The sequence below is a fragment of the Vipera berus genome (assembly GCF_964194415.1).
Source record: "Vipera berus genome assembly, chromosome: Z".
Taxonomy (NCBI): Eukaryota; Metazoa; Chordata; class Lepidosauria; order Squamata; family Viperidae; genus Vipera; species Vipera berus.
The window spans coordinates 132925018-132948436 of NC_138205.1; the positions used below are offsets into that span (position 1 = coordinate 132925018).

The 23419-nt window shown below is 49.4% G+C and overlaps 2 protein-coding genes and 1 long non-coding RNA gene across 3 annotated transcripts in view; 2 read left to right on the plus strand and 1 right to left on the minus strand.

Moving 5' to 3' along the window:
• The window catches only part of LOC308678093, a 305537-nt gene that overhangs the window by 167006 nt on the left and 115112 nt on the right, over positions 1-23419 (plus strand). The gene's annotated exons all lie outside the window — the stretch shown is intronic.
• On the plus strand, positions 5212-7544 carry LOC308677822 (GTPase IMAP family member 1-like; the record flags this gene model as incomplete). The annotated part of the gene is made up of 3 exons (XM_081344519.1): positions 5212-5235; positions 5698-5878; positions 6778-7544. 3 exons carry the CDS (start codon positions 5212-5214, stop codon positions 7542-7544), a joined length of 972 nt encoding a protein of 323 aa, XP_081200645.1.
• Positions 17733-21702, minus strand: LOC308677823 (GTPase IMAP family member 2-like; the record flags this gene model as incomplete). The annotated part of the gene is made up of 3 exons (XM_081344520.1): positions 17733-18511; positions 20509-20611; positions 21673-21702. The coding sequence occupies 3 exons, from the start codon at positions 21700-21702 to the stop codon at positions 17733-17735; spliced, it is 912 nt and encodes a 303-aa protein (XP_081200646.1).

A 23419-nucleotide genomic window follows, 5' to 3' on the forward strand; every position in this document is an offset into this window, starting at 1 on the left:
TACAATAGAATAAGGAAAAGAATAGAACAGAATAGAATAGAATATAGGATGGAACAGAGCAAAATAGAACACAACAGAACAGAATATAGGATGGGATGGGATGGGATAGAACAGAACAGAATAAGGAAAGGAACAGAACAGATTTTGCTTTTCTCCACATTGAAACTCATTTTTGTTGGATTGTTCAAGTTGGTGACGATTGTTTCTTGTCCCCACTTGGAGCCATTCCCCCCACGGCTGAGTCCTCAGCCAGAACCGGCCTGACCTCCTTGCTCAGACCCCCGTCCTGCCCCTCCCCTTCTGCTCTGCCTCTACCCCCCCCCACATGCCGTTGTCCCAATTGCCTGGTGGACTCCTTGGCCTTGCTGCCCCCCCCCCGCCTTGTGTCCTTCCTCAGATCAAAAGGTTTCCTTCCCAAGGCCGGCCTGGCTGCAGCCCTCCGTCCACCCCCTTTAGGCCCTTCCGGATGCCCTTATTCTACCCCCCCCAATCTGCCCTAAGTCATATTCCATAGGGGTGGGGGTGGGATAACTGAACAGGGAGGAAGGAATCTATGGACCGAGTGCGAATCCAGGTCCCAGGCAGTCCCGCCAGCCCTGGAAGAGCTCCTGGACCCCCCCCCACCCCAGAAGGCTGGAAACAGTGAACCTTCGTAAACAGGTGAGCCCTTCCTGATATCCCAGGTATAAACAGGGCCGTAAGATTAAACCTTGCCATTTCTCCCGAGCTGATTGGTGTGTGGCCGCCAGGGGAGGGAGGGGGTCCCAGGGACACCCCCGGTCCACCAGCCCTAGAAGAGCTGTAGGGCCCCCCCTCAAAGGTGGGGAACGGTGGACCTTCAGGTGAGCCGCTGATGGATCCCGGATCTAAACAGGGCCATAAAATGCAAGTGTCAGGCTCGGCCAGGGACAAGGCGTGTGTCTCTCCACCTGTCATCTGTCGCCCGGTTTCACTTTTGTAGCTTCTCAAAGGCGAAACCTTGTGATTTCTCCGAAGTTGACTGGCGTGTGGCCAAGAGAAGAGGGAAGGGCCCCAGGGTCCGGGGTCACGGTCCAGCCTTTCCTTTGTTTTTCACAACCTGTTATCCCGTTGCCCGGTTCCACTTTTGTCGCTTATCGAAGATTAAACCTTGCCATTTCTCCCGAACTGATCGGCGTGTAGCCACCAGGGGAGGGAGGGGTCCCAGGCCCCCCCCCCCGTGGTCCGCCAGCCCTAGAAGAGCTCTGGAGCCTCCCCCCCTCCCCGAAGGCGGGGAACGGTGAAACTTCAGGTGAGCCGCTGATGGGATTCCAGGCACAAACAGGGCCATAAAATGTAGGCGCACCTGGGACTTTATCCGGGCCCAGCCAGGGGCAAGACCTGTCTCTCCTCCACCTGTTCCTTGATTTCCCGTTTGTAGCTTCATCGAGAGATGAAACCTTGCGATTTCTCCCGAGCTGATTGGCGGGAAGGTGGTTGTCGTCCCAGGGCCTCGGGGTCACGGTCCGGCCTGCCCTTTGGTCTTTCACAATCTTCGCCCACCTCGGCCTGGCGTGACGGTTTTTTTGCAGACGATCTGCTCCTTGCTTTATCGATTCTTTCCCTCCGGCTGTCCAAAATTCATTTGGCCTGGGATATGGGGGGGGGCTGGTTTAGAGGCCCCGGTCTGCTCCCCCTTCCCCGTCTCCCACCCCCCCCATCCAGCATCAGGAAACATTGTCGGTGTGGCTGGTTGTGTGATGGTTTTGTGCAGACGATCTGCTCCTTGCTTTATCGATTCTTTCCCTCCGGCTGTCCAGAATTCATTTGGGCTGGGATATGGGGGGGCTGGTTTAGAGGCTCCGGTCGGCTCCCCCCCCTCCCCGTCCCTCACCCCCATCCAGCATCAGGAAACACTGCCAGGGTGGCTGGTTGTGAGTCTGAGGTGTCGTCTTTTCTGTCCCTCCGATCCTGGCTGTGGGAACGAGGAGGTTCTCCTGTCCGAGATCCAGGGCTTTTTTTCTCATAGAACGCTCAGAACGGAGTTCCGGCACCTTTTTTGGATGGAACCTTGTAGGGTAGGCAAGGCGGGTTGTATGACAGGTGTGAGTTCCGGCACCTTTTTTGGATGGAACCTTGTAGGGTAGGCAAGGCGGGTTGTATGACAAGTGTGAGTTCCGGCACCTTTTTTGGATGGAACCTTGTAGGGTAGGCAAGGCGGGTTGTATGACAAGTGTGAGTTCCGGCACCTTTTTTGGATGGAACCTTGTAGGGTAGGCAAGGCGGGTTGTATGACATGTGTGAGTTCCGGCACCTTTTTCTTTTACAAAAAAAGCACTGCCGAGATCAATCTCCCGTCAATCGAGCCGAAAGGATATATCGAGGCCGCTGTTAAAAAGAAAAGACTCTGGGTTTGGGTATTGTGGGATGAAACAAAGGAGAAGGGAAGTCAAGACGCACACCAGGTTGCGTAGCAGGACACAGGGTCCCTTCCCCCCAAAATGACTCCAACCACCCAAGTGCAAAGGAGGAAGAACAAACCGGGCAAAGTTGAAATCCGAGAGGGCCGGGTGCTGTCGAGGCCGGAAGGTTTTTTGGGGGGGGGGGAACAGGCGCAGCAGAAACAGCCTCCAAGGGACACCCCACCCACCCACCAGGTTTGGTCTATTATTTCGAGGTGCCCCGAAGTCCCCCCCCTCTCCCCCCAGGATTTCCACTCCCAACCTGAATGCCAGGCAGGAGGGGGAGAGATTGGCAGCCGCATCGATCCACAGGGCTCCCCTTGTGATGAGTGGGGGGGGGGCGCAACTGTCCCACTGCAACCCCTAAGGCGGCGGGGGGGGGGGGAAGAAAGCGGGGGGGGGTTTATGAAGGTGAGGTAGAAAGTGAATGGCACTTTCACTTTCCCCCCTCTTTCTGGGGAGGGAAGGAGAGAGGGAGGGGCGGGCCCAGGCCATGCCCTCCCCCCTCTCCGGCCCGCCCGGGGGTGGGGGTGGGGGTTGGGGAAAGATAGCCGGGGAGGCTCCACGGCCGCAGTAAGCAGCTGATCCTGCGAGGCGCCGGGAGATCCAGAGCGAGACGGGGATCGCGCGCAGGTTTTTCCGCAGCAGCAGCAGCAGCGTAATTCGGGAGGGTGGGTGGGGAACGGGGGTCCTTCCGCCGCAGCGCACGTCAGGAGGGGGGTGGAGGAGGGGTCCGCCCAGGGGGAGGCGCTGAGCTGGTGTGGGGGGGCGGCGGGGGGGGGAATAGCCGGCAGACGCGGCCGCTCCCCGGCTCTCCTCGAATGCCAAGGAATCCCAAGGGGGGGGAAAAAAGCCTCCCGGGGTTGGACTAGATGACCTCCAAGTTCCCTTCCAACTTATTTATTATAATTATAATTATTACTTGTAAGCAAATCCCCAGCTGTCTATTCCATTCCTGGCTTTCACCCCACCTTATTATTATTATTATTATTATTATTTTAATTATTATTATTATTATTATTATTATTATTATTATTATTATTATTATTATTATTATTATCACCACAAAGCTTTTATTCCTAAAACATGAAACTCGGTCAACTGAACACTCAAATTGACTGGCACTAATGGTTGACACGGGTTGCTGCCAGCGTCCCTAGGTATCAACCAGGTCTCTCCTTAAAATGTAAGATGATTATGATTATTATGATTTTTTAAAAAATTAAATCCCCAGCTGTATATTCCAATCATGGCTTTCACCCCACCATATTATTATTATTATTATTATTATTATTATTATTATTATTATTATTACTACTACTACTACTACTACTACTACTATTACTACTTTTAAACAAATTAAATCCCCAGCGGTATATTCCATTCATGGCTTTCACCCCATCATATTATTATTAATTATTATTATTATTATGAAACAAATTAAATCCCCAGCTGTATATTCCATTCGTAGCTTTCACTCCACCATATTATTATTATTTATTAGTATTTAGTATTATTATTATGAAACAAATTAAATCCCCAGCTGTATATTCCATTCGTAGCTTTCACTCCACCATATTATTATTATTTATTAGTATTTAGTATTATTATTATGAAACAAATTAAATCCCCAGCTGTATATTCCATTCGTAGCTTTCACTCCACCATATTATTATTATTAGTATTTAGTATTATTATTATTATGAAACAAATTAAATCCCCAGCTGTATATTCCATTCGTGGCTTTCACCCCATCATATTATTATTTAGTATTATTATTGTTATTATTACTTTTAAACAAATTAAATCCCCAGCTGTATATTCCATTCGTGGCTTTTACCCCACCATATTATTATTTATTATTATTATTGTTATTATTATGAAACAAATTAAATCCCCAGCTGTATATTCCATTCGTGGCTTTTACTGCACCATATTATTATTTAGTATTATTATTTAGTATTTATTATTAATTATTATTATGAAACAAATTAAATCCCTAGCTGTATATTCCATTCGTGGCTTTCACTGCACCATATTATAATTTAGTATTATTATTTAGTATTATTTATTATTATTATTATTATTATTATTATTATTATTATTATTATTATTATTATTATTATTATTATTATTATTATGATGATGATGATGATGAAACAAATTAAATCCCCAGCTGTATATTCCATTCATGGCTTTCACTCCACTATATTATTATTGTTATTATTATGAAACAAATTAAATCCCCAGCTGTATATTCCATTTGTGGCTTTCACCCCACCATATTATTATTTAGTAGTATTATTGTTATTATTATGAAACAAATTAAATCCCCAGCTGTATATTCCATTCGTGGCTTTCACCCCACCAAAATTATTATTATTTAGTATTACTATTATTATTTGCGCACCAGGGGTGCACTCTTCCCAGGCGAGTCGGGGGGGGGTCCCCCTTCCGTTTTCCTTCTCGGAGACGTTGAAGAGGCTGGGAAGGCGCCTCTTGGGGGGGGGGCGGTGATCCTCATGGGTCCGAAGAGACCCCCCCTCCAGACTAACAAGAGAAATGGGCACCTCTTTCGGTGCAAAGTGATCCCAGAGGCATCACTGGGAAGGGCGGGAGGGGAGGGGCAGTGCCCCCGTTTCCTCCCCCCCACCCAAAAAGGGGTCGGAGCTGCCCCGGGCCCTCCCTCGCCTCAAAAAAAAAAAAAAAGGATCTCTCCCCCCCAATCTTCTCTCTCCTTCCCCACAGTCCCGGGGAGACTTAATCCCTTTGCGAGCTTCAGCAGCCAGGAATGAACCGGCAGTCGACATTACAGGTAGGTCTGGGAAGGGGGGATCCTGAAAGGGGGGTGGGAAAGGGAAGACCCTCTGCTCAATGCGGCGCAGAATTTGGGTCCTGGAAAAAAGCATCCAGCCCCCACTCCTCCCCGTCATGCTCCAGCCCAGCCTTGTCCTCTACTTTTAGAAAGAAGGGGGCAAGCGAGGCTCCGGTTGCTCAAGCATGCAACGCCTCCCCAAATAAAGGGGGGTCCCCCACCTCTACTTCCCCTTTTTCTCCTCCACCTGCTTCCCTCTCCCTCCTTTCTTCCCTTCCCGGGACCCTTCACAGCATCTCAGACCCACCCCAACCCCTTAGCTGGGGGGGGGAATGCTCCAGAGCAGCCTTGAATGGGGGTGGGGGACCAGGCTGCGGTTTCTGAATGGGGGGGGCAGGGGCAGGTGGCTCTCTCTAGCCCGCTGGACAGGTCTGACCCGTGTTTCTCTTTCCACTCTTCCAGGGAGCCTCAGATGAGGAGGCCATGCTGGGTAAGCGAGGAGGCCACGCCTGGCATTTTGGGGTGGTGGCGGGGGGGAAACTCGGCAGCCACTTGGGACGGCGAGCTGATGCCAGCTCAGAGGAAGAGCTGCGCTGGATTGGTCTCTTCCCCATAGCGAACAGCCAGAGCCTCGCTGGCTGGCGTAGAGGAAGGGTGCCTTGGCCCCCTCGGCGGACACCCCCTCCCCACTCCTGAGCACAGCTGCCTCCCTCCCTCTGTCAGGGGCTCTGTTGCCCACGGATGGGCCTCCTTCCACAGTGCCTGCTGGCCTTCCAGCTCTCAGAGACCCACCTCGGACAGGGAAAAGGCAGGTTCCCCGCGGAGGGAAGGCAGTAGTCTCACCGGTGGGGTGGGAGAAACAGGCAGGCAGGAGGAAGGGGCTTCCATGGGGCACTCATGTGGGTGGGGGATGGCTTTCAAGACCCATTTCAGCAAACCCCTTGGGTCCACCCCTGGCAGTCAGAATTTCCTCGACTCCGCCTGGATCGTCCTCCTGGCAGGTTTAATCGCATTGTCTGAAACAAACCAAGTTGGAAGCCGGTTTGCAAGCTTTCCTCCCCCCCCCCCCCAACCCAGTGGGTCAGGCATCCTCCCGCAGCTCTCTGCCAGCAGCCCTGAGTCTCTTCTGGGTCACACTGCTCGATTGGACCCAGCTTTTGCTGGTAGGGGCTGGATGCAGTGGCCATATTCGGACCTCAGGTGTGGGGTGGGGGGCTGCTGGGACCCAGGCTGTCCTCTGAAAACAGGGGGTAATTTCCTGACTCAAGAGCTTCATTGTTTTATCAGCGGAGTTTTGCTAAAGTGGGATCGGCACGTGGAGATAATCTGTACAGCAGAGTATCCCATTTTAACGACTCTGGGAGATTCACCAAAAAACATCCCTGAAGCACTTCGGGGCAGGGGTGACTCTTTTCCAAAACTGTCCCCCTTTCCAGCCTGGTCAGTGACACCTGAAATGTTGGATCGCGGCCACACGGTTCTTCCTTGTAACGTAGCAAATGTCTCAATTCCTTTGTGTAACCCTGTCTTCAAAACTCGCAGGGGAGGACACCGAACTCCGGCTGATCCTGGTGGGAAAAACTGGAGGCGGGAAGAGTGCCACAGGCAACACCATCCTCGGCCGGAGAGAATTCGAGTCCCTCCTGGGGGCAACGGCCACCACCCTAAGCTGCCAAAGGGGTGAAGGAAGATGGCAGGACAAGAAGATCTCCGTGGTCGACACCCCAGCCATTTGCGATTCTGAAAGCTACAATGGGATGGTGAAAAGTGAGATCGGGGCTTGCATCGAACTCTCCCAGCCTGGTCCCCATGCCCTGATCTTTGTGACCCAGGTAGGGCGATTCACTGCTGAAGATGTGGCTGCTGCAAAGCGGGTTTGGAATATCTTTGGGGCCAAGTCCGCCAAGCACACAATTGTGCTCTTCACCTACCTGGAAGATTTGGGAGGGGGCTCCCTGCAGGAGTATGTCCAAAACTCCGACAACCGGAATCTGCAGGGCCTGATCCGGCAGTGCGGGAACCGCTTCTGCGGCTTCAACAACAAGGCCACCGGAGCCGAGCGGGACAGGCAGGTCTCAGAGCTGATGGAGATGGTGGAGAGAGTCATTTCCAAGAATCATGGGTCATATTACGTCAACCGGCTGTACGTGAAGCCCAACATATGGAATCAGCCTGTTAGGATATTTGTAAAGGACCGCAAGGACTGTGAACGGGTGTCGAAGGGGTATTCCAGAGAGACTTGGGGATGGATTGGGTCATTTTGCGTTGTGGTGGCAATTGTGATCATTCTTGCTGTCCAGTTATCTTGAGTTCTTTGCAAAGTTTTCGGAGGGAGCAGAAGATACGTTGGGAGTGAGTGGCTTGTTGTGTACGTGCCCTGATTGCAGTGAACTTGCCACATCTGGGGAGGGCAGAAGGGGACTGGTGGGATGCCACAAGGGCCACAGTTCCCTTCACAGCCCAGCATCTCCCCAGTTCCTTCCCTGTCTCCAGGCCTTGGGACCCCTTGACCGATCTCAAGACCAAGCAGATTGGGGAGCTGGAGAATAGACCCCCAGAAGGGACTTGGATTCTGCATTGTGTGTGTGTGGGGGGGGAAAGAGGCAGTGGGGTGGCACAAGCCTTCTCCGCAGCTGCACAAATAACAGAGCCGAGCCCAGCACCCTGCTAAAATTGTGGTGCAAAATCTCAACATTGGTGTGAGAAACGCAGCTTTCCTTTGAGTGGTTTGTAGTGCTCAGAGTGAGCTTCCCGTCTCCGAACACAGTTTGAATGATGGATGATCTGCTGGTGTGAATTCTCAATGACTCCACAGGGAGATTTGTGTGTGTGTGTGTGTGTGTGTGTGTGTGTGTGTGTGTGTGTGTGTGTCCTTATGTGTGCTGCCACCACGTGGCCGTTTTGGGGAAATTACAATGTGGGCAGCCAGAACCCCTCCTACCCTATAATGTATTTCCTCTTCCCTCCCCTTTTCTGGGATGGACTTCCTCCTTCTTCATCCCTGGAGATGTTCATTCTCCATTATCAGCAGACATGTGATAACCAGCAGACATGTGCTCCAGATCCACATGCAGACGTTGGGAGTTATTACCATCTTCCGACTATTCTGGATCAAAGCCTTTGTACTGTAATTAATCCCTTGTTAAGACTTCTATGGTCTATATAAGCAGATGCCATTACCGTTAACAGCTCTCTCTCCAGGTAGCTGAACTCGTGGAAACACCCTTTATCATCTAAAAATACCTTTATTGCATGTAGAGTAGAATACAATAGGTGGGGTGCGTTAAGATGGTTTGAACAGTATTTCCAAGGTCAGAAGATGGTAATAACTTCCAGCATCTGCACGTGGATCTGGAGCACATGTCTGCTGGTTATCACATGTCTGCCAGTAATGGAGAATGAACATCTCCAGGGATGAAGAAGGAGGAAGTCTATCCCAGAAAAGGGGAGGGGAGAGGAAATACATCATAGGGTAGGAGGGGTTCTGGCTGCCCACATTGTAATTTCCCCATGGAAATGGCTTGATTTAAAAGAAAAGGACAAACGAGTACATGAATAAACTTTACCCTTTTGACAGTAACTTACTAAACGTGTGTAAAACATGTAACACATGTAACATGTAACACCAATTTCCTGGTAAGATCTATCGCACGGGTGTCATAGTCGCCCCGTCACGTGATGTGTCACGACGTATCGTGACTTTTTCCGCATTGCCTGAGCTGGGGTGGGCACGGCCTCCACGTGATGCAACCAGCCCGCGAGCTGGCAGTTTGATACATGTTATCTACCCTAATGACAGGTTCTCCTTGGCACTTGTATTAATAAAGGCACTTCATATGCTGATTGGTAAATGTTTCTGTAGTTGCGAGTCCTTTTGTGTTTTTCAGGATGAGTTACAACCATTTTCAAGAGCATTGACATTCACTTTTTGCTAAACCAGGGTCTCCAAATGTGGCTACTTTAAGACTTGTGGAATTCCCCAGCCAGCATATCTGAACTTTATACTATCACCAGTATAAACTCCATATTTGATGAGAGAATGTGATATGTTCCCTGCACACCATCTACTATTAAAGTTTCCCTATCCAAAAATATGATATATTATGTTCCCTTCATACCCACCATCTACTAATAGTTTCCCTATCAAAAAATGCAATATATTATGCTCCCTGCATATCCACCATCTACTAATAGTTTCCCTATCAAAAATAAGATATATGCTCCCTGCATACCCACCATCTACTAATAGTTTCCCTATTAAAAATGTGATATATTATGTTTACTGCATACCTACCATCTACTAGGTTTCCCTATCCAAAAATGTGATATATTATCTTCCCATCTACTAATAGTTTCCCTATCCAAAAATGTGATATATTATGTCACACTTGAGCACTGGGGAACTACCAGAGGGCTGGAAAAGAGCTGATGTAGTTCCCATCTTCAAAAAAGGGGAAAAAATGGATCCAGGAAACTACAGACCTATCAGCCTGACCTCAATATCTAGGAAGATCTTGGAAAAGCTAATCAAGCAACGAATCAGCGAACATCTAGAGGCAAACAAAGTCATTATCAAAAGCCAACATGGGTTTATCAAAAACGGATCATGCCAGACAAATCTTATTGCATTCTTTGACCAGGTGACAAAATTAGTGGACCAGAGGAATGCAGTGCTAGGCTGCATTAACAGAAGGATAGAATCAAGATCACATGAAGTACTAATACCACTTTACAATGCCTTGGTAAGGCCACACCTGGAATACTGCATCCAGTTTTGGTCACCACGATGTAAAAAAGATATCAAGACTCTAGAAAGAGTACAGAGAAGAGCAACAAAGATGATTGGGGGACTGGAGGCTAAAACATATAGGGAACGGTTGCAGGAATTGGGTATGTGTAGTTTGACAAAGAGAAGAGTGAGGGGTGACATGATAGCAGTGTTCCAATATCTCAGGGGCTGCCCCAAAGAAGAGGCAGTCAAGCTATTCTCCAAAGCACCTGAAAGCAGGACAAGAAGCAACGGATGGAAACTAGTCAATGAGAGAAGCAACCTAGAACTAAGGAGAAACTTCCTGACAGTGAGGACAACTAACCAGTGGAACAACCTGCCTCCAGAAATGGTGAATGCTCCAACACTGGAAGTTTTTAAGAAGAGACTGGCCAGCCATTTGTCTGAAATGGTATAGGGTTTCCTGCCTGAGCAGGGGGTTGGACTAGATGACCTCCAAGGTCCCTTCCAACTTCTTCCTCCTCTTCTTCTTCTTCTTCTTCTTCTCCTCCTCCTCCTCCTCCTCCTCCTCCTCCTCATCATCATCATCATCATCATCATCATCATCATCATTATTATTATTATTATTATTATTATTATTATTATTATTATTATTATTATTATTATTATTATTATTATTAGGACTTCAGTAAGGCATTTGATAAAATAGACCACAACCTACTCCTTGATAAACTAAGAGAAGGTGGGATAGACAACATCACTACCAGATGGATCTGTAACTGGCTAACAAACCATACTCAACGAGTATGGCACTACATCCACATGGACAGAAGTAAGCAGTGGGGTACCACAACATTCTGTCCTAAGCCCAGGGTTCTTCAAAATTCTGGGTTGTATAATAAACAGAGGCATAGAATCAAGATCATGAGTAGTACTATTACCGCTGTATAAAGACCACAGCTAGAATACTGCAACCAATTTTGGTAAAGGTAAAGGTAAAGGTTCCCCCGCACATGCGTGCTAGTAGTTTCCGACTCTAGGGGCCGGTGCTCATCTCCGTTTCAAAGCCGAAGAGCCAGCGCTTGTCTGAGGACGTCTCCGTGGTCATGTGGCCGGCATGACTAGACGCCAAAGGTGCACGGAACACTGTTACCTTCCCACCGGAGCGGTCCCTATTTTTCTACTTGCATTTTTACGTGCTTTCGAACTGCTAGGTTGGCAGAAGCTGGGACAAGTAACAGGCGCTCACTCTGTTACGTGGCACTCGGGATTCGACTCGCCAAACTGCCGACCTTCTGATCGATAAGCTCAGCGTCCTAACCCACTGAGCCACCGCGTCCCTAATTTTGGTAACCATACCACAAAAAAGATGTGGACAGTTTGGAAAAAAAAATTCAAAGAAGAGCAACTAAGATGATCAGGGGCCTGGAGACTAAAACATAGGAAGATTTGGGTCTGGCTAGTCTAAGGAAAAGAAGAAATAGGGGAGACGTGATAGCAATGTTCCAGTATCTGAGGGACTGCCACAAGGCAGAGGGGGCCAGGTTGTTCACCAAAGCACCAGATGGAAGAAACAACGGGTGGAAACTAACCAAAGAGAGAAGCAACCTAGAACTAAGGAGAAATTTCCTGACAGTTGGAACAATTAATCAGTAGAACCACCTGCCTCCAGAAGTTATGAATGCTCCAACACTGCAAGTTTTTAAGAAGAGACTGAACAGCCATTTGTCTGAGATGGTACAGGGTTTCCTGCCTGAGCAGGGGTTGAACTAGATGACCTCCAAGGTCCTTTCCAACATCATCATCATCATTATTATTATTATTATTATTATTATTATTATTATTATTATTATTATTATTATTATTATTATTATTATCTTTTAAACAAATTTAATCCCTCCAGCTGTATATTCCATTCATGGGTTTCACCCCGCCAAGTTTCCGTAATGGCAGCGACATCACGTCTGCTTTCCTGTGCTCGGATTTCTAATTCACCCTCTTTGTTCCTCCTACTTGGCGCTTGGGTGTCTGGGTATTTGAGTCCTTTTGGAGGGACCCTGTTTCCTACTACACAACCCGTTTTGGGGTTGTTCCGTTCCCCTTCTTCCTTACCATTTGTTTGATGAGTGCACACAATACCAACAGCCAGATTTCCTTTAACCGCGGCCTCCGTATTCTTGAAGCTGAGTTACTGGGAATAAGGAAGGCAAGCCCCCGTTCCCAAAGACAGGATTGCAGAAACGATGAAATGTCCCCCTCACAATCAGCCACCCTGCCAATGTTCCCCGGGGCTGGATGGGCGGGTGGGCGTGGGCAGGAACAGGGCTTATAAAGCAGCCCCCAGCCCACCAGAATGCGCTTGTACAAAAAGCAGGGGACTTGTGTGAACTCTGGAGTGCAGTGGACAGCAAAGCAGAACCACAGATAAAGCGGGTGGCGAACCTCCTTTTTTTGCAAAAACCGTCACCGGAGGCAAAGGTGGGCCAAGATGATTAGGAGAAAGGAAGGAAAGACTGGACAATGGCCCCCACCCTCCCCTGCTGGCCACACGCCAGTCAACCTCGGGAGAAATCACAAGGTTTAATGTTTGAGAAGCAATCCAAAAGTGAAGCCGGCCCAACCGACGAAAGGTGGAGAGACACACCTGCCTGTCCCCGCGGCGCCCAGATTGAACCCGGACAAGGTCCCAGGCGTGCCTGCATTTTATGGCCCTGTTTGTACCTGGGATCCAGCATGGACTCACCTGTTTAGGAAGGTTTATCGTTCCCGGCCTTGGAGGGGGGTGGGTCCAGGAGCTCTTCTAAGGCTGGTGGGACTGCCTGGGAGCCAGCTTCACGCTTCCTTTGGGCTCCGGAATTCCTTCCAACCAGTTTGTTATCCGTCCCCTCTCTACGGAATCTGACTTAGGGCAGAGTGGTTGGGGGGGGAGGGGAATAAGGGCACCGGAAGGGCTTAAAGGGGTGGGTGGGTGGGTGGAGGGCTGCAGCCAGGCCGTCCTTGGCCAAAGACCTTCTGCCCTTCAATCAGAATAGAGCTGGAAGGGACCTCGGAGATCCGCTAGTCCAACCCCTCTGCTCAAGCAGGAGACCCTAACAGAATCAAAGCGCTGGAAGGGACCTTGGAGGTCTGCTAGTCCAACCCCTCTGCTCAAGCAGGAGACCCTCTAGTTCAGACATGTCAAACACAAGGCCCGGGGGCCAGATCCGGCCCGCGAAGTGGTTTCATGTGGCCCGCGAAGCCATCCTGGAAACAGTGAGGGAACGGCCCCCACTGCCTTGGCCCTGGCCCAGAGACCCTCCTCCTGCCAGAGACCCTCAGATCTGTCCCACTCTTGCCCAGGCCCCCATAGGCACCCTTGATGCGAACGATGTAGAGCTGGCCACGCCCACCCAGTAGGCCATACGCACTTTAGCCACGCCCACCCAGTAGGCCACACCCACCCTGGCCATACCCACCCGGCCCCCTGAGGGCAACCACAATGCTGATGCGGCCCTCAATGAAATTGAGTTTGACACCCCTGGTGTAGTTTAACAAAGAGAAGGACCAGGGGAGACATGATAGCAGCTTTCCAATATCTCAGGGGCTGCCCCAAAGAAGAGGGAGTCAAGCTATTCTCCGAAGCGCCTGAAAGCAGGACAAGAAGCAACGGATGGAAACTAGTCAAGGAGAGAAGCAACCTAGAAGTAAGGAGAAACTTCCTGACAGTTAGAACAATTAACCGGTGGAACTACCTGCCTCCAGAAGTTATGAGTGCTCAAACATGGGAAGTTTTTAAGAGACTGGACAGCCATTTGTCTGATATAGGATAGGGTTTCCTGCCTGAGCAGAGGGTTAGACTAAATCAGTGTTTTTCAACCTTTTTTGGGCAAAGGCACACTTGTTTCATGAAAAAAATCACGAGGCACTCCACCATTAGAAAATGTTAAAAAATTTAACTCTGTGCCTATATTGACTATATATAAAGTAATTCTCTTGAATAGGAATCAAATAAACACAAAGAAAGTATTTTATAATTACTTTTCAATTTTTCCCACGGCACACCAGGCAACATCTCGCGGCACACTAGTGTGCCGCGGAACAGTGGTTGAAAAACACTGGACTAGATGACCTCCAAGGTCTCTTCCAACTTTTAAAAAAATGATTAGCATTTGCATCGTTAAATATCAGTTTCAAATCTTTTTTTTTTTAATCTATGCTTTTATTCGGGGTGGGCGAAAGGCACCAAGAAATGACTCCAGAAGCTGTGAATGCTCCAACACTGGAAGTTTTTAAGGAGAGATTGGACAGCCATGTCTGAAATGGTATAGGGTTTCTTGCCTTGGACTAGATGACCTCCAAGGTCTGTTCCAACTTTATTATTATTATGAAGAGACTGCACAGCCATTTCTCTGAAATGGTATAGGGTTTCTTGCCTGAGCAGGGGGTTAGGCTAAATGACCTCCACAGTCCCTTCCAACTTATTATTATATTATTATTATTATTATAATTGCTGTTATTGTTGTTATGTAGAGACTGGACAGCCATTTGTCTGAAATGGTATATAGGGTTTTCTGCCTGAGCAGGGGGTTGCACTAGATGACCTCCACAGTCCCTTCCAACTTATTATTATTATATTATTATAATTGCTGTTATTGTTGTTATGTAGAGACTGGACAGCCATTTGTCTGAAATGGTATATAGGGTTTTCTGCCTGAGCAGGGGGTTGCACTAGATGACCTCCACAGTCCCTTCCAACTTTATTATTATTGTTGTTGTTGTTATTATTATTATTATGATTATTATGAAGAGACTGGACAGTTATTATTATTATTATTATTATTATTATTATTATTATTATTATTATTATTATTATTATTATTATTATTATTATTAAGAGACTGGACAGACATTTGTCTGAAATGGTATATAGGGTTTCCTGCCTGAGCAGGGGGTTGCACTAGATGACCTCCAAGGTCCCTTCCAACTTTTAATATTATTAAGATGAAGTCGGAGACACTGACACAAACCTGTTGTCTTTTATATGTGTATATAAATATGTTTTAACATTCAAACTTACAAGAGTCCTTGTCATCATCCAGAACAGAAGACAAGGCAAGGCAGTCAGGGACACAGGAAGATCCTGAGGTAAAATTAAACACCGCGCAGAACACAGAGAAGAAAAAAAGCGGGGGGAAAGGGGAAACGCCCCCTTAATACTTGCGGCAACCAATCCCAGCGCAGATCGCCTCTTGCACGAGCAGACCGGACAGCTCAGAACGGAGGAAGATCCTGACGTAAATTAAACGGCAGGCCAAAGGCAGAGAAGGAAAAAGGCGGGAAAAAGGGAAGCGCCCACTTTACCCCCCCACAGCAACCAATCGCAGCGCAGATCACCTCTCGCAGGAGCCAATCAAGTACAACTGCGTGTTGTGGCCCATGGCACGCTTTAGTCTGCCAGCCCCTAAATTCAATATCTTAAAGAATACAGAATGACAAGAGTTAGAAGGGGCCCTGACAGAATCGCAGACTAACAGAGCTGGAAGGGAACTTAGTGGTCTTCTAAGTCCAACACACACACACCGCGCTTAAGACCCTCTACTCTTTCAGATAAATGTCTGTCTAGTCTCTACTGAAAAACCCCCAGTGTTGGAGCGCTCACAACTTCTGGTGGCAAGCAGTTCCACTGGTTAAATTGTTCTTGCCGTTAGGAAATTCCTCCTTAGTTCTAGTTTGCTTCTCTCCTTGATTGAAATTTCTCCTTAGTTCTAGTTTGCTTCTCTCCTTGATTACGTTTCCATCCGTTGCCTTCAGGTTCTTCAGGAGAATAAGTTGACTCCCCCCCCCTCTTCTTTGGGGCAGCCCCTCAAATACTGGAATACTTCTATCATGCCCCCCCCCTTAGTCCTTCTTTTCTCTAGATTGGCCATACCCAAATCCTGCAGCCGTTCTGTGTGTGTTTTAGCCTCCAGCCCTTTGATCATCCCAGTTGCTCCTCTCTGCTTTCCAGGTGTGGCCTTACTAAGGCTTTACAAAGCAGTACTAAAAACGCCACCTGGTTTTGATTGTGCCTCCATTTATACAACCAAGGATCGGGTTAGCTTTTTAATGGCTGGCTCCCGTTGAAGAGATCTGTCCACTTGGAAGCCGAGGTCAGACCCCACCATGTGTTGGAGGCAGCACCCGGCTTTCTTTTTGTGGCTTGAATTGACTTTCTGCGCAAGCCGCAATCACCCGTGGCTCGGTGTCCTTGCCCCAATCCCAGAAGCTCCCTGCCCCTTCCTGAATTTTGGGATACATTCCCCGAATCCAAAGATTGCAATCAATGTTTACCAATCCACATATGGAGAGCCTTTATTAATAAAAATGCCGAGGAGAACCTGGTAATAGGGTGCATCTTACCAAGAAATTGGTGTTAAACATATACAGTGTGTAATTCTGTAAACTTTATGTATTTTATATAATACAAGTAGCCCTTGACTTACAACAGCTGGTTTAATGACCATTCAGAGTTACGGCAGCACTAGGAAATCTGACTTTTGATACCTTTTCACACTTCTAACCATTGGGGAATCCCCATAGTCATGCCTTCAAAGTTCAGACATTTGGCAACTGACTCGTATTTATGACAGTTGCAGTGCGCCAGAATCCCACGATCCCTTTTTACGACCTTCTGACGAGAAAGTCAACAGGGAAGCCGGCTTCGCTTAACGGCCATGTGCCTAACTTAACCGCCGCAGCGATTGACTTAACCATGGCAAGAAAGGTCGTAAAGAAAGGTCATAACATGGAGCAAAACTCCCTTCACAAATGTGTCTCGCTCCGCAAGATAAATGTTGGGTTCAACTGTGGCCGTAAGTCGAGGACTACCTGTGTACAAGATGTCATGCTGTAAACTATGTCACACATATATCTTATATAATACACACGTTTAGTAAGTTACTGTCAAAAGGGTAAAGTTTATTCGTGTACTCGTTTTTCCTTTTCTTGTAAATCAAGCCATTTTCATCCTATTTTTCTTATTTTGCATTGGAGTAGTGGGATCATCTCTTCTCTCCCCCCCAAGAATGGCGGACACCCACTTCTAGTCCCCCTCAGCCACAGAAGCTCACGGTGCGTGTGGGAGTTATTTTCCTTCAGCGGCAGGACCACTGTAGAGAAAAAGAGGTTTTGTCCTGAGAAAGGTGGATGGACACCAATTGGAGACGATGGAGCGCACTGTTGGAAGGCCTAGAGGACAGACAGACAGACAGACACACACACACACACACAAACACGGAGAAAATCTCCCTGTGAGGTCGCTGAGAATTCACACCAGCAGATCATCCATCATTCAAACTGTGTTCGGAGACGGGAAGCTCAATCTGAGGACTACAAACCACTCAAGGGAAAGCTGTGTATCTTGCACCAATGTTGAAATTTTGCACCATTTTACCAGGTTGCTTAGCTGGGCTTGGCTCCATTATATGTGCCACTGCCCAGAATGCTGTGCCACCCCATTGCCTCGTTTCCCCTCCACGCACACACACAAACAATGCAGAATCCAAGCCCCTTCCTTCCATTTTGCTCGGTCTTGAGATCCGTCAAGGGGGACAAGGGGTCCCAAGACCTGGAGAGAGGGAAGGAACTGGGGAGACGCTAGGCTGTGAAGGCAACTGTGGCTCTCCTGGCATCCCACCGGTCTCCTTCTGGCCTCCCCAGGTATGGCAAGTTCACTGCAATCAGGGCAAGTCCACACAAACCACTCACTCACAACGTATCTTCCTCTCCCTCCAAAAACTTTGCAAAGAACTCATGAATAATGGACAACAAGAAGGATCACAAACACAAACACTGCCAAGCAACACCAGACAATCCATGCTTGACTCTTTGTGGAACTCCAAGGTGCCTGGGGTACCCATGTCCTCTCTCTTCTGTTCTTGGCCACGAAAGATTGGACGTGCTCGTCCCGTAAGTTAGGCTCCCTGTACAGCTGGTTGACGTAGCATCTCCCCCCGTTCTGGAAAACGGTCTTCTGCACCATCGCCATCAGCTCCGAGACCTGCCTGTCCCGCTCGGCTCCGGCGGCCTTGTTGTTGAAGCCGCAGAAGCGGTTCCCGCACTGACGGATCAGGCCCCGCAGATTCCTGTTGTCGGAGTTTTGGACGTACTCCTGCAGAGGGTTCCATCCCAGATCCTCCAGGCAGGTGAAGAGGACGATGGTGTGCTTGGCGGACTTGGCCCCAAAGATATCCCAGACACAGTTTGCGGCAGCCACGTCTTCTGCAGTGAAGCGCCCCACCTGGGTCACCAAAATCAGGGCGTGCGGACCAGGCCGGGACAGCTCGATGCAAGCCCTGATTTCATTTTGCACAATCTCACTGTAGTTTTCAGAATCAAAAATGCCGGGCGTGTCAACCACGGAGACCTTCCTGCCCTGCCAGCTTCCCTGCCCCCTTTGGCACCTCAGGGTGGTGGCCTTTGGCCCCAGGAGGGACTCAAACTCTCTCCGGCCGAGGATGGTGTTGCCCGTGGCGCTCTTCCCACCTCCGGTCTTCCCCAGCAGTATTAGTCTGAGTTCGGCGTCCTCTCCTGCGGGTTTGGAAGGCAACGTTACTTAAAAGGAGTGGAGACATTTTTCACGTGCCCAGAAAGAAAAGTGTGGCCACGATCCAACATGTCGGGGCGTCACTGAATAGGCTGGAAATAGCGACATAAGAAATAAGAATAGAATAGAATAGAATAGAATAGAATAGAATAGAATAGAATAGAATAGAATAGAATAGAATAGAATAGAATAGAATAGAATAGAATAGAATAGAATAGAATAGAATAGAATAGAATAGAATATAAAAATAATAGAACAGAATAAGAAAGAATAGAACAGAGTAAGAAATAAGAATAGAACAGAACAGAATATGGAATAAGAAAATAGAATAGAATAGAACAGAATAGAATAGAATATAGAATAAGAAATACAATAAGAAATACAATATTAGAATAGAATAAGAAAGAACAGAATAAGAAATTAGAAACCAGGGTCCAGCACATATCAAACGGATTTATCTTGCATTGATAGATATTGACTCAGAAACAGAACTTGTTAAAGATTGTATGATAAAATGGGCCCAGAATATTCAAGAAGTTATTACAATGGACACGTGGGAAAAGATCTGGGTGAGGAATGTAAAATTTACGCAAGCCCAAAACCTAAGAGAGAACTTTTATAAAATGTTTTATAGATGGCATTTAGATCCTAAAAAGCTTGCAAGTATGTATCCGAACTATCAACCTAAATGTTGGAGATGTGGTGGCGAAGATGCAACGTATTTTCATATATGGTGGACCTGCAAAAAGGTTAAGGCTTTTTGGATAAAAATTTGGTGGAATATGCAGAAGATCTTCAAGCAAAGGATAAAGTTTTGTCCGCAATTGTTTTTATTGGGTATAATTACAGATGCTACTGTTGTGGACATTAAGTTGATGTTGAATTTAATCACAGCAGCAAGACTTTTAATAGCTCAATATTGGAAGAAGGAGGAACTGCCGACTATAGAAGAATGGACTCTAAAAGTTTCTGACCTGGCGGAAATGGCAAAGATTTCGGCTCATTTGAAGGATCATTCGCAAGAACGTTATATTATGGAGTGGAAAAAGTGGATTGATTATATCCAGAACAAATATGGGACTAAAAAGTTTCACTTAGCATTTGAATAAGTTTTCTCTTTTTCTCTCTTTTTTATGTAATATCAGTATTGCTTGTAGTCATTCTATTTGTGCTAGAGTGCGATAGACTTAATAGTTTATTGTTGTTAGCATATGGATGTTTATGATTGTTCTTTGTTTTTATACCTTGTACTTAGCTCTGGGAAGTCGGGGGGGGGAGGGGGGAATGGGGGGGAGGGATAGGGAGGGTTAGGTAGGGGTGGGTGGCGGGAGGGGGGGATTGTTAAAGATAAAATGTACTGTAAAACGTTTCAATAAAAAAAAAGAAATTAGAAAAGAATAAGAAATAAGAATAGAACAGAACAGAATATGAAATAAGAGAATAGAACAGAACAGAACAGAATATAGAATAAGAAATAGAATATTAGAATAGAATAGAATAAGAAATCGAACAGAATAAGAAATTAGAATAGAATAAGAAATAAGAATAGAATAGAATAAGAAATAAGAATAGAACAGAACAGAATATGAAATAAGAAAATGGAATGGAATAGAATAGAATAGAATAGAATAGAATAGAATAGAATAGAATAGAGCTGAAAGGGACTTTGGAGGTCTTCTAGTCCACCCCCCCTGCTTGAGCAGGAGAAACTACACCATCTCAGACAAGTGACATTCTGGTCTCTTCTTTAAAAACCAGTAGGGACTGTGGGAGCAGGCCAGAGAGGACCACCCGTGGGTAACACAGACCCGGAGGGAGGGAGGGAGGGAGGGAGGGAGGGAGGGAGGGCAGCCATGCTCCAGACTGGGGGGTTTTCCAGAGAGGGGCCAAGGCACCTCCTCGTCTGGGCCGGCCAGCAAGGCTCTTTCTGTCTGCTATGGGGAGAGAGGGCTGGTCTTCCTCGGGACCGGCATCCGCTCACCCGCCAAGTGGCTGCCGTGTGGGCCCCACAAAGTCCGAGGGTCCCCCGAATGCCCGACGTGGCCTCCTCGCTTGCCCAGGGCGCCTTCCTCATCCGTGGCTCGCTGGAAGAGTGGAAAGGATGCACGGGTCAGACACGGCTCGTCACGCTCCCGAGGCCTCGGCAGGTCCAGTGGGGCAGAGGGAGCCTATTCCCGCCCCCCCTCCTCCCCTTCGGGCCCAGAAACCGCAGCCTGGACCCCCACCCCATTTAAGGGACCGCTCAGAATCTGCTCTGGAGGCCCCCAGCCCATTTAAGGCATCGCTCAGAAATTGCTCTGGAACCCCCCCCCCATTTAAGGCACCACTCCGAAGCTGCTCTGCAGCCCCCACCCCATTTAAGGCATCGCTCAGAATCTGCTCTGGGACCCCCCCCCAATTAAGGCACCGCTATGAAGCTGCTCTGGAGCCCCCACCCCATTTAAGGCACTGCTCTGAAGCTGCTCTGGAGCCCCCCCCCATTTAAGGCATGTCAGAAGCTGCTCTAGAGCCCCCACCCCATTTAAGGCATCGCTCAGAAATTGCTCTGGACCCCCCCATTTAAGGCACCGCTCTGAAGCTGCTCTGGAGCCCCCACACCATTTAAGGCATTGCTCAGAATCCATTTAAGGCACCGCTCCGAAGCTGCTCTGGAGCCCCCACCCCATTTAATGCATCGGTCAGAATCTGCTCTGGAGCACCACCCCCCATTTAAGGCATAGGTCAGAAGCTGCTCTGGGACACCCCCCCATTTAAGGCACTGCTCCGAAGCTGCTTTGGAGCCTCCCCCCAGGTAAGTGGGGGAGGGCTGAGAAGGGACCAAGGAAGGGGGGAATGAGGGAGGGGGAAGTGGGTCAGGGTCCACCCCAGCTTGGGGGGGGCACACATTGCATAATTCAGTAGCGGAATCTCCCTCGCCCCCTATCCTTACAAGAAGCAGATAGAGCTGGTTTTTGGGGAGGGGGCAAACGGGGCCCCAAAGCGGCCCCCAGATGCTTGTCCGGACCCCAAATCCTTCCACACAGGAGCAGAGCATCTCCCCTTTTCCGAAACATTCCCCCCCTCACCCCACGCGCACAAATACACACACACACACACACACACAAACACACACACACACACACACCTTTCTTTCAAGAGACCTTACCCTGGGATACATCCTAGTCGCCTGGTCCATGATTCCCAGCGGTTGAGAGCTTTGGAGCTTCCTGAGCCTGGGGGTGGGGGGGGGGCGGGAAGAAGAGAGAAGATTGGGGATCCCCGAGGAAGAACTGGGGGGGGAACGTCTGAAAAAAGGGGGGGGGAGGAATGGGAGCGCTGCCCCTCCCCTCCTGCCTTTTTTTCTAGCAATGCGTGACACCCCGCCCCCCCACAAGGACGTTTCTCCCAGGGGACTTTGGGGGGGGTCCCAAAGAGACGCAAATCCCCTCCCACCGAAAAGCTCCGGGACTCTCTGCATCACCCCGTAAAGGGGGGGGGCGCTTCCACCTCCCCCCACCTCCTCCCTCTCTTTCCCCCCCCCCCGCCGCACAGAAAGGGAACAGCAGCTGGGAAGGGGGGGCGGGGGTCGCAACTCCGGGCCGGTCTCCTTTGCTCGGACTGCCCCACACGGACCCCCCGATTTGGGGAGGGGGAGGCAAAGGGAGGGGGAGATCAGAGAGAGGGAGCCGGGGAGGGGGAGGCAAAGGGAGGGGGGCTGGAGGGGGTCCCCGCGGACCCCCGAGAAGGGAAAAAGGAAGGGGGAACCCCCCCCCCGATTCGCCTGGGAAGACTTGCGCCCCTCTTGCGCGGATCCCGAGAAGTTTTTGTTTTTTTTTCTCCGCCTTGGGATTCGGGGAGATGCAGAGAGGGGCTTTAAGTCTGCCGGCTAGTCCCGATCCTAGCTTCGGCCGCCGGGATAGGGCGCCCCGATCCTCGCCCCTTTGCGCCCTGCAAGCCGGCCATCCTGCTCCTCCCCCCCCCCGCGCAACTCCAACTCAGGGCTTCCCCCTCCTCCCCCTTCCCAGCTGCGCTGCCGCGCAAAGACAGCCCCCCCAGCCTCCTCTCCCCCCTCCCCTTTGGGGGACCCCCCCCTTCTCCCCCCCTCCTCACTTGCCCTGCCGCGCAAAGACCCCCGGGAGCCTCCTCTGCCCCCCCCTCCTTCCCCACCTGCGCTGCTGCGGAGAAAACCTGCGCGCGATCCCCGTCTGGCTCCTTGGATCTCCCCGCGCCAGGCAGGATCATCAGCTGTGCGGCCGCGGAGCCGCCCCGGCTGCCTTTTGCCCGGGTGGGCGGGGTCGGGCAGGGGCGGGGTCGGGAGGGGGATTGGCCCGGGAACGCTCCTCCCTCTTCTTCCCCCCACCGAAGGACAGGGAAAGTGAAAGTGAAAGTGCCGACCAACAGGACGGCTCTGTTTCTACCTCGCCCTCCTCCCACGCACACATACACAGACACACACAGACACACACACACACACACCCCACACTCATTATAAGGGGTGCCCCCACCCCATCAGCGGCCGGAGAGGCCCCCCCATCCCTGATTTTCTCCTCCTCAGGCGACCCCTCCTTAGGCTCCATCGGGGAAAAATGGGCACCCAGAGCCACAGCCAAACTCTGGGTGGGGGTCTCTGACCCTGACCAATAGAATAGAATAGAATAGAACAGGGGTCGGCAACCTAAAAAAGAAAAAGAGCCACTGGGAACCGGTTCCATCACAAATTAAAAAAAGAGGGAGCCGCGTGCGTGTGTCCATGCACGCGCATGCGCAAAAAGGTTTTTTGCGCATGCGCGGACGCACGCGGCTGCCATTTTTTTAAAAATGAGATGGAACCGGTTCCCGGTTGCCCGATGGCGACGGCCCGTCTGCAAAGCTGCCGCTTTCGGCAGCTTTGCAGACGGGCCGTGGCAGCTTCC